Genomic DNA, 13372 nt, shown 5'->3' on the forward strand with positions numbered 1-13372 from the left:
AGATAGTGAGTTGCAGCGGGATATAATATATATACATATATATATATATATATATATATATATATATATATATATATATATATATATATATATATATATATATATATATATATATATGAAGTCGTACGAGAAAACCAGGACAAGTAGAAGTAAAGTCACCATTATAAGCAAGATCGACTGGCCTCTCCTTGACCTTACATGACCCAGCATCTTGACTCATGAGACGTGTGTGTGTGTGTGTGTGTATGTTTAGATACGTAAACACGTACGCAGGGTTCGGTGGGGGTGTGGGGCGGATAGTGGTTCGAAGGGAGGAGGATAACTATGCATTAATTATTACTTCATGGTGTAAGATGATTTTGCAACAGTTTATTGATTACTTTTACCTTAATTGGCTACAACTAAACTGATCACGTGCATTTCCTTTGTTGAATCCCGGAATATAAACTTAGTTAGGTAGCAGTTCTCCAAAGTAAAATATGTGTTTACCCTAATGATAGTTCCACATTTTCGTCTATCCTGATTAATGAACTGTCATATCAAAACAGCCTTCTTATATGTACTGCATGTTGTTAAATCATGCAATGTTTAAGGAAAATATTATATTAAATAAAAATAAAAGGGCAGGCATTGCCACTGATATATTATGTACTCGAATTAATGACGCAGACTCCAGCATTTTCCGTATGTGTGTGTGTGTGTGTGTGTTGTTCCCTGCGGGTCGATGGGCTGCATCAAAGGCGGATGTTGCCTTTATCCTCAGAATGATAAAGAATTCCACTGTGTAAATGATATATTGAACAATCGCCACCCGTTTCTTTTTATCCTGGACACTCCGAGATAAGAATGATGAAACTATCCACATGGAAGATTTTGAGGGGCGGCGAACGGAACACAGCGTCGGTATAAAAACGTGAGCGCAGGCAAGTTGCGCAGAGCGCTCCGGGTCACCAGTGTGTGAACGAGCTCCTATCGTCCGCTTCTCCAGCCTTACCACGCCATTGATTCACCCCATCCACTCTTTGTCATCTACCACCAACCTTCAAGATGTGTAGCCAAGTCCGCCAGAACTACCATGAGGAGTGCGAGGCCTCCATCAACAAGCAAATCAACATGGAACTGTATGCCAGCTATGTTTACCTGTCCATGGTAAGTACATCTTTCACCTCACTGCGTGGCCAGACGTGTTTACTAGGATTTCATTATTGTTTTTTTGTTATGATGTTAGGCGTCATAAGGGATTATAGATTTGTCTTTACTGTTCCATTGGGTTGTGGTATGCCAAGCTGGGGAAATCTGTAAGTAGAACAAGGTAAGCAACGTAGACAGGAGCCGGGACGGGGGGTTGGATTATCCTTGAGGCATGGCTTTCTGTGGTGTGGTGCGGGGTGTACCGGCCTTGGAATGCGTCTTTGTTTCATGCGTCATATGTATCCTTTGTGCCTCATTGGTAGCTGGGTTATTTTGAGAAATAGTAGGTAATAAAAGAATTCTGTGGTAGGAAAGGTAATCTTGGCCGTCGAGTGTTGAATTGTGCAGATTCATGGTGTTAGGGAAAACAGTGATGCCTGTCATATTGTTTAGGTTGTATTCATTTCAATTTATATTCATGTTTTCTTTTTAACAACTAGACTTAATTTTTTGCAGGTTATGTGATTTTGATTTAGATTCTGATATTGTACTTGTCATCTTTTGATATTTTATTTATCTTTGTTTTTTCTTTTCCCGTAGAGTTACTACTTTGATAGGGACGATGTTGCTCTCCCTGGAATGAAGAAGTACTTCAAGGACTCAAGTGATGAGGAAAGGGAACACGCCCAGATTTTGATGAAGGTATGTACTGCACGCTCTCTCTCTCTCTCTCTCTCTCTCTCTCTCTCTCTCTCTCTCTCTCTCTCTCTCTCTCTCATAATCTACTGATATTTACTATAATTTTCTTATAAAACCCATGTATTATTACTTTGTAACCAAGGAACACAATACATGTCTGGTAGAGGTGCTGCCTTGCATTCCTGTGATAGTAATGTGTTGAAACTTGCAGCAGTTAATTGTCAGTGTGGCAACAGGACTTGTGATCTTGACTAGTGGAACTGCTTTCATTTTATTTGCATAACCAGATATATATTTATATTTTATTAGAATCCTAAGTAGGCTTGTGAATGATCTGATGCATGTATTTTATTCATTACTTGTCATCATGAACTATTCAGTGATTGGATATTATAGATAGGTGTGGTTTTGCTATATGTATACTGTACATGTCATATACCTAGAGATTGATCCTGTCACTATGATGGCCTCAGTTGTACCTATTCAATACTAAAGGTCACTGAGAGTTCTTAGCATCTAGTTGGTACATACAGTACAAGTGAGAAGTGTTGACCAGAAATGGTTATATTTAGAGTTAGATTAGGGTTTAGTTGGTGGGAGAAACCAAAATAGATAAGATTTTGCATATCCTAAAAGTCTAAGGGGACATGGTCATATTTCGCAAAGGAAGAAACTGTTGTAAATTTTTTCTGAGTTTATAATGGCATAATTTTGAAACCTTGTTATGTTGTTATATAATCTGTCATACTTTTGATGTTGAGTAAAAATTCCATGTTTCCATCAACAGTACCAGAACCAGCGAGGAGGAAGGATTGTGCTGCAGGCCATAGCTGCTCCATGCCAGCAGGAGTGGGGCAATGCCCATGATGCACTCCAGGCTGCCCTTGATCTAGAGAGACAAGTCAATCAGGTGAGTCTAAAGGAAACTCAAGAATGTGTTGTGTTTTGATTATAGCTATATATACATGTGTGGCATTTATTAATCCCTTTATGAAATATTAAGTGGATCCATCTATATGCATGATTATGTAGTGCACACACACACAAACTCATTATTCTTATACTAGATTACTTCCCATCTTTGTATTTCTCAAAATATGATTACTCAATTATCAGATCGAGATACTGGAGTTCTGGACTTAATCTTGTAGAAGCATTATTCATTTAGAAGTGTAAAACTTGTGCAATGTCAGGGATTATGGTTACATTGCATCACACATTAAGCACATTCTCTCTCTCTCTCTCTCTCTCTCTCTCTCTCTCTCTCTCTCTCTCTCTCTCTCTCTCTCTCTCTCTCTCTCTCTCTGGTTTTTAGTTCTTTGATATGAAAGGTATCCAAATTTTTTACTACTATACGATTCATAATAAAAGTAAAGGAAAGAATGTCAACAAATGAGGTCGCATGCCCACCTTTCTCATTGTCATGTATAATATGAAAGAAACCAGTGGCTTGCAAGGTTTGGCCTGCTTCCTTCCGTAGTTCATTTGTATGTGCTTCCAGCAGACCATATCCTTATTCAGGTACAAGGGAACTCCTACCAGTTCGTGAGCAGATTAGTTAGGTGGTGTCAGCCATACCACAACTCCACAAAGTTAAGATTGGAATTGTAACTTCAGCTTTATTTGTAGTTAACTTATTAGTTGTTGAGAACAACTAATTTTCAATATGTGTCCCTTGTAACTACTTAGAGGTCATGGCTATCATGAGAGAAGAATCTCCTAATTTGTTCCTCCTCTCCATAAACTATTAATATACATTTTTCTTACTGAGCCTTCTTTTCTCCTTCCTTCAGGATGTTCATTTCATGGGAATTGTTTTAGATACAGATAGCTTCTTCACTTCTTCCCATCTCTCCACAAAACCATACCGTCACTTCCATACTCCACCACTTAACAATTCATCCCTTCTGCTTTCAATTTCCACTTACTCTGTCATCAGTTTTAAGATACATGGACCTCTCACATAGCTGTCCTCAACCAATCAAATCTAGATTTTTGTTTTTCACTTCTTGTCAGTCTCCCTCTTATGTCATTGGTTACCAGTATGCTATCACGTAGTGTCTTTTGTCCCTGTGCCTACTGTTCATCCTTCTGTCATATTCCTTGAATGTTCTACTATGTTGCTTATTCTCATAATGTTTTTCTTTTTTCCCATTTTTCTTCCATACATCTTTGCACGAAAGGGAACCAAGGTATTTAAATGAGTTGCTCCTTCATCATTTGGTTTCATGAGATCATATGGTGTGCTTCTTTCACTCTTTGGAGTTCAAATTAAATTTAATGTGATCTCTCTCTCTCTCTCTCTCTCTCTCTCTCTCTCTCTCTCTCTCTCTCTCTCTCCTTTTTTTTTTTTTTCTAACAAATGGTGATAATTGAGTGGTAGGAAAACACAAGTTGAGACAATACTTTATTCTCAAACGTTTCGGTCACAAGACCTCTAGTGACCGAAACGTTTAAGAATAAAGTACCTTGTCTCAACTTGTGTTTTCCTGCCACTCAATTATCACCATTTGTCTTCATCTCAACAAATTGGTGATAAACTATACCAAATTTTGTACCTGTATTTCATTTATATTACTTCAATATTTTATTCAAATATCATTTGGTTGTCTTTCCTTTAATACATTTGCATTACTTTCACTTTGCTCACAATTTCATCCATAAAGGAATTATATTACCATGATGTCACCAATCCTTTTCTACTTCCCCACATACTGTATCTTTCATTTAATTCATCCCACACCAGACATTCTCTGTGCTTTTCAGACATATCTAAGCTAGCTGTGTCAGTTAAAATTCCTTTTTGAAATGTGAAAAAAATGCATCAAGTTTCCTGTAATTTGTTGTAGCCATCCATTGTCTGGTTTTAGGAATTATTAAGTGGGTTACTCTTTTGATTTATACTGTCCAATAATTTTAGAGTTTTTCATGTATTGCATTGATACCTTTACTTAACCCCTTCCTGTTGGAGGATCTATAATAGACATTTTGAAAACGGGACTTTTTGTTGGATTGTGGATTGTATATATATAGACGTTTGTTCCTATTTCACTGCACTAAGTTGTAGCATGGTCTATATATGGACAATTCCTTACAAGTAACAAAATTCATAAAAATCTATAATTATTTGGTATCTCAAATACCCAAACACTGGTCAACGTGGCCTGTCAAGGTTGGTCACTGCTTTTGCTTTGTTGATGGTGGATATGCTAAGCACAGCTAATACTGGAAAATTTTGCATTTTTTACACATTTTATATTAATAGCCTATCATGTCAAGAAGAACTGTACCACACTCCAGCAACTTTGCCTAAAAATTAATAGGTACAAAGCAAGTACATGTGTGAAAAATACAAAGAAAAGTGGAAGTAAATTACAGCCAGGTCAAAAGTCGTGGATGTGGGTCACTCCAAATATTCATACAAGCATATTGACATATATTATCACCACTCAAACACAAACAACACTTACATAGAGATTCAATTGTTTGTTCAGTTTTTGCAGCAGAATCTATATATAGAAGTCAATCAGGAGTACCCAATTGCTGGGAAACTATACATAGACATGTGGATGAGAGTTGGAGGAGTCTCTATATAGACAATTTTTTATTTGATAGTTTCTTCTGCCCTGCCGGTGGGAAGGGGTTAATAATTTGTGACTAGTAAAATTTATTAGGTGGAATAAGCATGTCTTATTGATCGTATCATTGTTTCCTGGCTAAATTCTGTTACTCCATTTAGGAAGTACTGTTTGAAATAACTTGACTACAGTGATGTGAGAGGTAGTCACTGATGCTTGTGAGTGTGTTTCATGTACACTAATACACATATTGTGGTGAATTTTTAAACATGTGTATTAGTATGTCTAATTAACTTTATTTCTATTGTATATTATAGAGCCTCCTGGACCTACATGGCATTGCTGGCAAGCACAATGATCCCCACCTTTCCAAGTTGCTGGAAGATGAGTTCCTTTCTGAACAGGTGGATGCCATCAAGAAGATTGGGGACATGATCACTCGCCTCAAGCGTGCTGGTACCTCTGGCCTGGGAGAGTACATGTTTGACAAGGAGCTTGCTTAAATGAACCTCAATTAAACTAGATGGGCATACAACTCATCTATTTTTTTAATCAGATTGAAGTAGTAACTTGGATGACAGATATACACATTTTAAGCTTTATTCCATTATAATTTCTACACAAAATTTGATTTTACAATTACCAGAAATTCCACAAGTGCTGCATTTTGTTGTATATCACCATTAGTCATTCATTATGTAGCTTTATTATGAATGCATTTATGTATATGTATGTAATGAATGTATAGCAGTGACTTGTCACTAAACACAGCATTCACTTTGACATCAGCTTTGTACATGTTGATTTTGCTTCACTTGCCTCAACTTGGTGTTGGCACCTAAATTATTCTGTTATACATGGCACTCATTAAAAAGGTTATCACCCAGTCCTTCATTTTAATTTCCATTCCAAAATGTCGTATGAATATTTGTCTTTAGTTTGCAAGATTCAAGTATGCATTAAGAGTACAGTGGTTATCTACCATCTTGCTGCCATAATCTGTTCGAAAATTGAAAAAAAAAATGGTCATATGGCAACTGTTCTTGAAAAAAATATTTACATAGAAATGATGTGCAACAAAATGCCTTTAACCCTGCATTGCATAATGTTCTTATTTTAGGGAAATTCCCAATTTTCACAAATTTTTGTACTCGCTACCTTCAAGTGATGAGATTCCCTGGCTTGTGTAGTCAGTGGTGGTCAAGTAAGAGATGACTTGGATGATGAGCAATTTGTCAAAAGTGAAAAAGAAAGTTTGGTCATAAGAAATACTGTATGTCAAAATACTCTACCATTACTACATTTCTTTTGTGTGAATGTATTCATGAGAATTCAACATAATCTTCACAGTATTCATGTCCATTCTTCCAGGTGAATCTTTAGATTTATTTAGATATAGTTGGTATGACTCGATCTTGTGTTCAAAAGATATCTATTAAAGAGTATGCAGTAGTTGCATCCTCTTGACATTTCCAGGTAACTTGCAGCAGACAAGGTCCTTGATTTAATGTTAGATTTTGTAGAAATAACGATGGATGTGGCGACAATTCATGTGATGAGTTGATACTATCACATAAGGATTGAGGTTCATGAAACTGTAGGAACGTGGCCTTCGTATACAGGCCTGAGGGATCAGATGTGACGTCAGCACAAGTAGGCCATCGCCGCGCTGCTCTGTTCATCTCTTTTCTTAATGCACTTTTTCATTTAATTCTTGAAATTATTTTTTTCATGTGTTATGATATTTTTTGTTTTCATAATGATCCAGGATAACAGATATACATATTCATATTTATTGACTACACAGTAATCATATACAGCAAACAATACTAATTAATTATTGACAACACAGTAAAGTAGTTTATGAAAATAAATAAGTTTGTGTGTGTGTGTATAAAATATAAATTCTTACAATAGTATTTCCATCTTCCTGTTCTTTCCTTAATTTTTATTTTCATCCAGCAGATCATTGTCCTTGGCACAATAATTATTAAGAAGATATAGGTTTTTATTTCTTAATGCACTTTTCCATTTAGTTCTTGAACTTATTTTTTCATATGTAATTATACATTTTTTTTTTCACGCATAGCCTAATATGATCCACGATAACAGATATACATAGTAATAGTAATTCATATTTATTGATTACACAGTAATCATTATACATCATATAAAGCAAACACAGTAAAATAGTTTATGGAAATAAATAATATGTGTGTGTGTGTGTGTGTGAAGTATAACAATTGTTACAATAGTGTTTGCATCTTCCTCTTCTTCCCTTGATTTTTATTTTCATCCAGCAGATCATTTTCCTTGGCACAATAATTATTAAGAAGAGAATTTGTTGAAGCCCAGACTAATAGTTTCTCTACTTTTTCAATACTGTGATTATTCTGACAACTCTCGAGTGGGAGTAAAGCATCATTTTCTGCCAAAACATTCAGCGTTACCTCTGTTGCCACAGCTCTTTGTTTCAATGAATGACAAAAATCTGGCATTTCTGTAAGCTTCTTGATTACTATGTAGTTGTACATGATGATATTTACAACATATTCATCAGGATAAAGCAATGCACCTCTTCTAATACCTTGAATATAATGATAGTTTGGTAGGTTCTCAACAGAGCTATTGATAGTTAAAATAGTTTTACAAGAAGCACACTTAATTTTCTTTAAAACAGAAAAACAACAGTAACCTGCCAAATATGTTAAAACTGAAAGAACATCCATACTTGTTTCAACATCATCATCTGTTACATCAATATGGAACATTTCTTCACCGGAAATGGAATTTACATCAGCATTGTCCCATACAAATTCTTTAAATTCTGACAGTGTTATGTTCTTGTTTTTGAAGGGTAAACTTAAAACAGACATCATCCGGATTTTTTTTTCACACTCGAATATTTGCCTGACAGATATGTTATAGTTGCACCCAGCAAGTTGGCGGTATTGGCTAAACCTAAACTCTAACTGATCTGTCTGAAATTTTGATGTTAATATAAAGTTCATATTTAACTCATTAATGCAGTAACTGGTTAATTCCATAATTGCATTAGTAGTGTGTTTTAAAGCTGTAAAAGTTTCTCTGGTTAATTTTCCCTCGATTTCTGTCATGGAATCCCAGTGGTCTAACCAAATCGAAAATTTGTTAAGAAACACAAAACTTTCATCACTTGAATTATTTGTTAGTGGACTCGCATACTTGTTGTTGAGGCGCTTACCTTTACATGGGGAATTTACATTCATTATTGTCCACCAAGTGTTGATTATTGAGATGTAATTTGCAACATCTTCAAAAGAAGGCAAGCTGTACTTTTTTCCGACAGACCTCAGGGCTTCGGTGACATAATCGCTGAATATTCGTAGAGCCAATGTGACATTTTGTTTTTCTAAATTGGAGGGACACAACGACTTGAGATTAAGTTTGTATGCATGTTTTAGGAGTGAATTGGCTTCCAAAGAATGAAGTTTCTTTAGTGTGTTGAAGGGTGCAGTACAAGTTTCTTTTGTATGACTAAAGCCATCAATCGGAAAATATGGAAATTTCATAGTTTTTTCACTATCTCTTTGGCCAAGCCAGTTATTCCGAATACATTTCAGTAAGTGTACAGCATCAAACAAAAAAAAGAGAGGTCTAGATTTCAATGAAGGGTGAGGATATACTATGGAAAGTTGTGGAGTATTAGCAAAGAATGACATGGCCTTCTTATTAATGCTGTTATTGTCTGTCACCACAGATATCACTCTGAATCCAATTTTTTCCAAGCCAATTACAATGTCCTTTATGAATGTGAAAAGAATTTCTGCTTTTAAAGTTCTAACTGGCAAAATATGAACAACATCTTTAAAGTTTGAGCACACACTACTTATCATGAAAACGAAAGCACTCTTGGCAGCTTCATCACAATTCAAAGCAGAACCAACAACATTTCCTCCCTTGTAATCAAAATATTGCTTAATGTGTATTTCATCAATCATCAGGGAAACAGTAATATCATTTTGGGTTAAAAATTTAAACTTGTTTTTTATGTAAGAGAGGAAGTGACAATTTTGTTGTTTTGGTACTGGACTCATGCTAAGAGAAAGAGACAGTAGTTGCATGGTTGAATAACATGGGAGGAGCAAGTAGCCAACATTTCTGAGTAATCTGTAACCTTGGGGGGAGCAGTTATACATAAGAGATGAGAAAACTATGAACTCAGGGGAATAACTTAGTCTCTTTTTTGTCATAAGGTGGAGCTGTTCACATATAAATTTCAAATTGTCTCTGTACTTAGTGCTTGTTTCTTGCAGTTGTGTCAAGATGGAAATGACCAATTGTAGGAGAAATATGAATTTAGAGTCTGTAGGACAAGTACTGCTACTCATATATTGTTCAAAGTCACATTCCGAAGGTTACATAAAATTTCTTCCAGTGAGTCAATGCTATTAATTTCAGAAGGGATTTTGTAATTTCCTAGCTTTTCCAATTCAACACTCTCAAAAAATACTTTTACTCTACTTGAATCGCTGATTGTTACTGAACATTTAATTTTGGGCTCAGGGTTGGCAGTCACATGGCAAACCACTACTGAATCTTCTCTCTCAATAATCTTCCAGTACTTATCTAAATGTTTTAATTTTTGACCAATTCATCTAAATCTCTAAATTTTCTGCACTCCTTAAGTTCTTCATGGTCAACAACACTCTGTTTAAGGGCTTCTTCAATTGCAATCTCTTCCATCCTGGATCTCCTTTCATCAGGTGATTCCCTATCAGATACTGGTGACAGTGAAAGATAAGCGGGGCAGTTGGGAAGTTGTGAGGGAACAACTCCCTGTCGCAGTCTTGGATGCTGTGGAGAGACGAATAATTATTATAATTTATTGTAAGTAATTTTCAAACTGAACCTCAAATTACAAAATTTCTTAAAATAATCAGATAACTGTGTGTTTACTTGGTTTAAATACATTAAATAATTCACAACACCAATACAAGCAGTTAGTAGAGAACTATACCTAGCAAGGAATACTCACAATAATATAAACTTTTGTTCGGCTAATAAAATAAAAAAATATTTACAGTAGTTTATAGTATGAGTAAAAAAAAGATATTGATGGAGACATACTCATAGGCCTACTTTGCTAAGGTGTGCGTCACTGTGGCCACTTATCCTGTACCATCAATTCTAATTAGTTAATTAAGCTTATGATGAAGCTGATTCTGGTCAGTACCCCGGGTCACAGGGCCACTGTGGCCACTAGTTGGATTGCCAGTTGCTTACCTATTTTATTGAGTTAACCCTAGGAAAGTCTATGGTCATTGGATTAAATCAAACCAAACACTGCAGTTTTAATATCATAAACATACCTTCAACTTGGCTTGGACTTTGGTCAAAGTCCTCTCGTCAAAGAAGGAGGTCTCGCATTCAATGTCTTCTGACCGAAAGTGCAGCTCACATACCTGAAAGAGTTCATTATGATAACACAGTCAGCTAAATAATAGCATAAACCCTATACACTAACAACTGTGGTGATAATGTATATATATGTATTATAATACATACCCTTTAGACCAGCAAGTTAAAAACACACCCTTTAGACCAGCAAGCTAAAAACATCCCCTTTAGACCAGCAAGATAAACATACCCTTTAGACCAGCAATTTAAAAACACCCCCTTTAGACCAGCAAGCTAAAAACACCCCCATTAGACCAGCACACTAAATACATTCCTTTAGACCAGCAAGCTAAAAACAAACCCTTCAGACCAACTAGCTGAAATCACTCCTTTTAGATCAACAAGCTAAACCCCCCCCCTTTAGACCATCAAGCTAAAAACACCCCTTTAGACCAGCAAGCTAAACACCCCCTCTTTAGACCATCAAGCTAAAAACACCCCTTTAAACCAGCAAGCTAAAAACACCCCCTTTAGACCCATTTAGATAGGTTAGGGCAGGCTAGAGTTAGGTTATTGCCCACCTTTCTCTGTTTATCTCACCAACAATTAATTTGCATAAAAGCTGTTCTTGATTTCAAAACATTTATGTTGTTCAATACATTTGTTTTATTACCTAACTTAACCTACCGTAACCTACCCTTACCTATCCTAACCAAACCTAAGGTTAGTACTCGAGTAGCCAAGGTTCCTTATGTTCACCTACACTAAATATATCATAAAATGATATCATCACTTCATTATACAGGGTGTAACACGAGTTTCTGTGAATACTTCTAGAGGCGAAAGTACAAGTTATTCTAAGTAGAAAATGTTCTATACTCATATGACTTTTGAGGCTTTGTTTAGTCGTGGGGTGAAATTTAAGTGTGGCTGGTACGGGCGATTGTTTTTATTTCGTAGAAACACCATGTTCACCTTACTGTAAGTGTGTGGTACTTTCAACAGAGATTTTTTTGTCTGTCAAAATCATGCAGTACCATCGAGATTTATTTACCGTCAATCTTGGTGTGAAATTCCGAACAGCTGATCTGCTGCTAGCCTCCCTCAGGCAGGCAAGGTGTCCCCGTATAGCCTATTACTTTATTTGTCAGTAATTAAAGACATTCTAACACTGTGTCAGATTCATCTATAAATTACCTCTCAGTCAATACTACTATATTGCTATACCTCAAAACTTGTAGAAATGATAGCGAGTTATGCAGATTGTTCGATGGTGAAAAGTAGTGAGTTATTCAATCATCATTTCTGCAAATTTGTGGGTGTTACAGTATCCCATGATGAGACAAGTGGTATTACAGATTAGGAATTTACCGGTAAACATTACACAATGTTAACATGTCTGTAATTAGTGACAAATAAAATAAAAGGCTACCCACCTCCCCTGGCAGAAAGGCGGTAGTGAGGCTATCTAGCAGAAAATTAGCTGTTTGAAATTTCACGTTAAGACGGTGACGGTAAATAAATTTTGATTGTGCTGTGATTTTCCAAAGGAAGAAAATATATACAAAATGCCACACACTTACAGTAAGGTGGAGTAAGTTGATATAGTGTTTCTATGACATAAAACACCCGACCGGCCCAGCCGGTGTAACAGTCACCCCGCCACATGCACTTGAATTTCACCCCATGACTAAACAAACTTGTACTTTCACCTCTAGAAGTATTCGCAGAAACTCGTGTTACCCCCGTATTATAATGTGGATAAAACTATACTAGTTGTATACAATAAACATTGGTTTATTTTACTTACCTTGGTGTATTTGGTTGGGGTGAAGTCTGTTCGCTTGATAGCATGAAGCCAAGCCCGCGCAAGCTTCTTTTCTTTTGGGAATGAAAATAAGCACACCTTTGGCCCACTTTTGTAATTCCCTTTACATAAAGGAACGCAACACTTGTAAGGCATGGCAGAAGGTCTAGTGAGTGCACCAAAACCACTTAAAACATGACCACGGCGGAGTTCCCAAACACTCCCGACACACCCAGTAGACGCGGATAGCCTACTCCAACGAGTATAGATAACTATGAGAGGAAAGCTTGAAAATACTGCGCGCTAGTGTGACGTCACGTGTTCGGCGTCACACTAGCACTTTTCCTGTCAATTTTCTGACGACTGTAAACTTTTGCAGACGGTGGCCGTCACACACAAGCTTGCTTCCGCCTTTGCCGCGCTTGTCGATTGTAAACAAGGCTCCTCATTCACCCCAGCAAGCCGCGGCTTTTTTCCACCTTATAATGTAATCAGCTGTTCTGTGATCCTAAAGGCAACGGTGACCTCTAATACTCTCTATGAGAAATTCGTCAGTGTGCTTTGTCCACTGCTCATCTTGGCCAGCTACTTGGAAGTTGCCTTGGAAATATTCAAAAGCGTCGCACATTCGCACTCCCCTGGAAATGTAAACAAACAACTGAGGAACTTTTCATTGCTAGGCTAGAAGAAAAAAAATATGTATACAAATATTTATTCATCAATTCATTTAAATTTCTTGTCATGATAATAGCATTCTTCCGTGTAACATTTTTTTTTA

General features: G+C 36.4%; 2 protein-coding genes across 2 annotated transcripts; one reads left to right on the top strand and one right to left on the bottom strand.

Moving 5' to 3' along the window:
- Positions 1 to 328: 328 nt before the first annotated feature.
- On the top strand, positions 329 to 6294 carry LOC123498961 (ferritin-like). Its single transcript, XM_045246568.1, has 4 exons — positions 329 to 1149; positions 1732 to 1833; positions 2618 to 2740; positions 5726 to 6294. The coding sequence occupies exons 1-4, from the start codon at positions 1048 to 1050 to the stop codon at positions 5909 to 5911; spliced, it is 513 nt and encodes a 170-aa protein (XP_045102503.1). The 5' UTR covers positions 329 to 1047; the 3' UTR covers positions 5912 to 6294.
- A 3510-nt stretch (positions 6295 to 9804) lies between these two features.
- On the bottom strand, positions 9805 to 13041 carry LOC123498962 (THAP domain-containing protein 1 B-like). Its single transcript, XM_045246570.1, has 3 exons — positions 12598 to 13041; positions 10760 to 10852; positions 9805 to 10244 (listed from the first exon to the last, which is right to left on the bottom strand). Exons 1-3 carry the CDS (start codon positions 12748 to 12750, stop codon positions 10026 to 10028), a joined length of 465 nt encoding a protein of 154 aa, XP_045102505.1. The 5' UTR covers positions 12751 to 13041; the 3' UTR covers positions 9805 to 10025.
- Positions 13042 to 13372: the final 331 nt, after the last annotated feature.

This window comes from Portunus trituberculatus, chromosome 48, assembly GCF_017591435.1.
Source record: "Portunus trituberculatus isolate SZX2019 chromosome 48, ASM1759143v1, whole genome shotgun sequence".
NCBI classification, from domain to species: Eukaryota; Metazoa; Arthropoda; class Malacostraca; order Decapoda; family Portunidae; genus Portunus; species Portunus trituberculatus.

Coding starts and splice junctions, on each gene's coding strand:
- LOC123498961 (XM_045246568.1), top strand. CDS start 1,048: ATGTGTAGCCAAGTCCGCCAGAACTACCATGAGGAGTGCGAGGCCTCC. Junction 1,150..1,731: donor GCTATGTTTACCTGTCCATG/GTAAGTACATCT, acceptor CTTTTCCCGTAG/AGTTACTACTTTGATAGGGA. Junction 2,741..5,725: donor TAGAGAGACAAGTCAATCAG/GTGAGTCTAAAG, acceptor TGTATATTATAG/AGCCTCCTGGACCTACATGG.
- LOC123498962 (XM_045246570.1), bottom strand. CDS start 12,750: ATGCCTTACAAGTGTTGCGTTCCTTTATGTAAAGGGAATTACAAAAGT. Junction 10,853..12,597: donor CCCCAACCAAATACACCAAG/GTAAGTAAAATA, acceptor GAACTCTTTCAG/GTATGTGAGCTGCACTTTCG. Junction 10,245..10,759: donor AAGTCCAAGCCAAGTTGAAG/GTATGTTTATGA, acceptor GTCTCTCCACAG/CATCCAAGACTGCGACAGGG.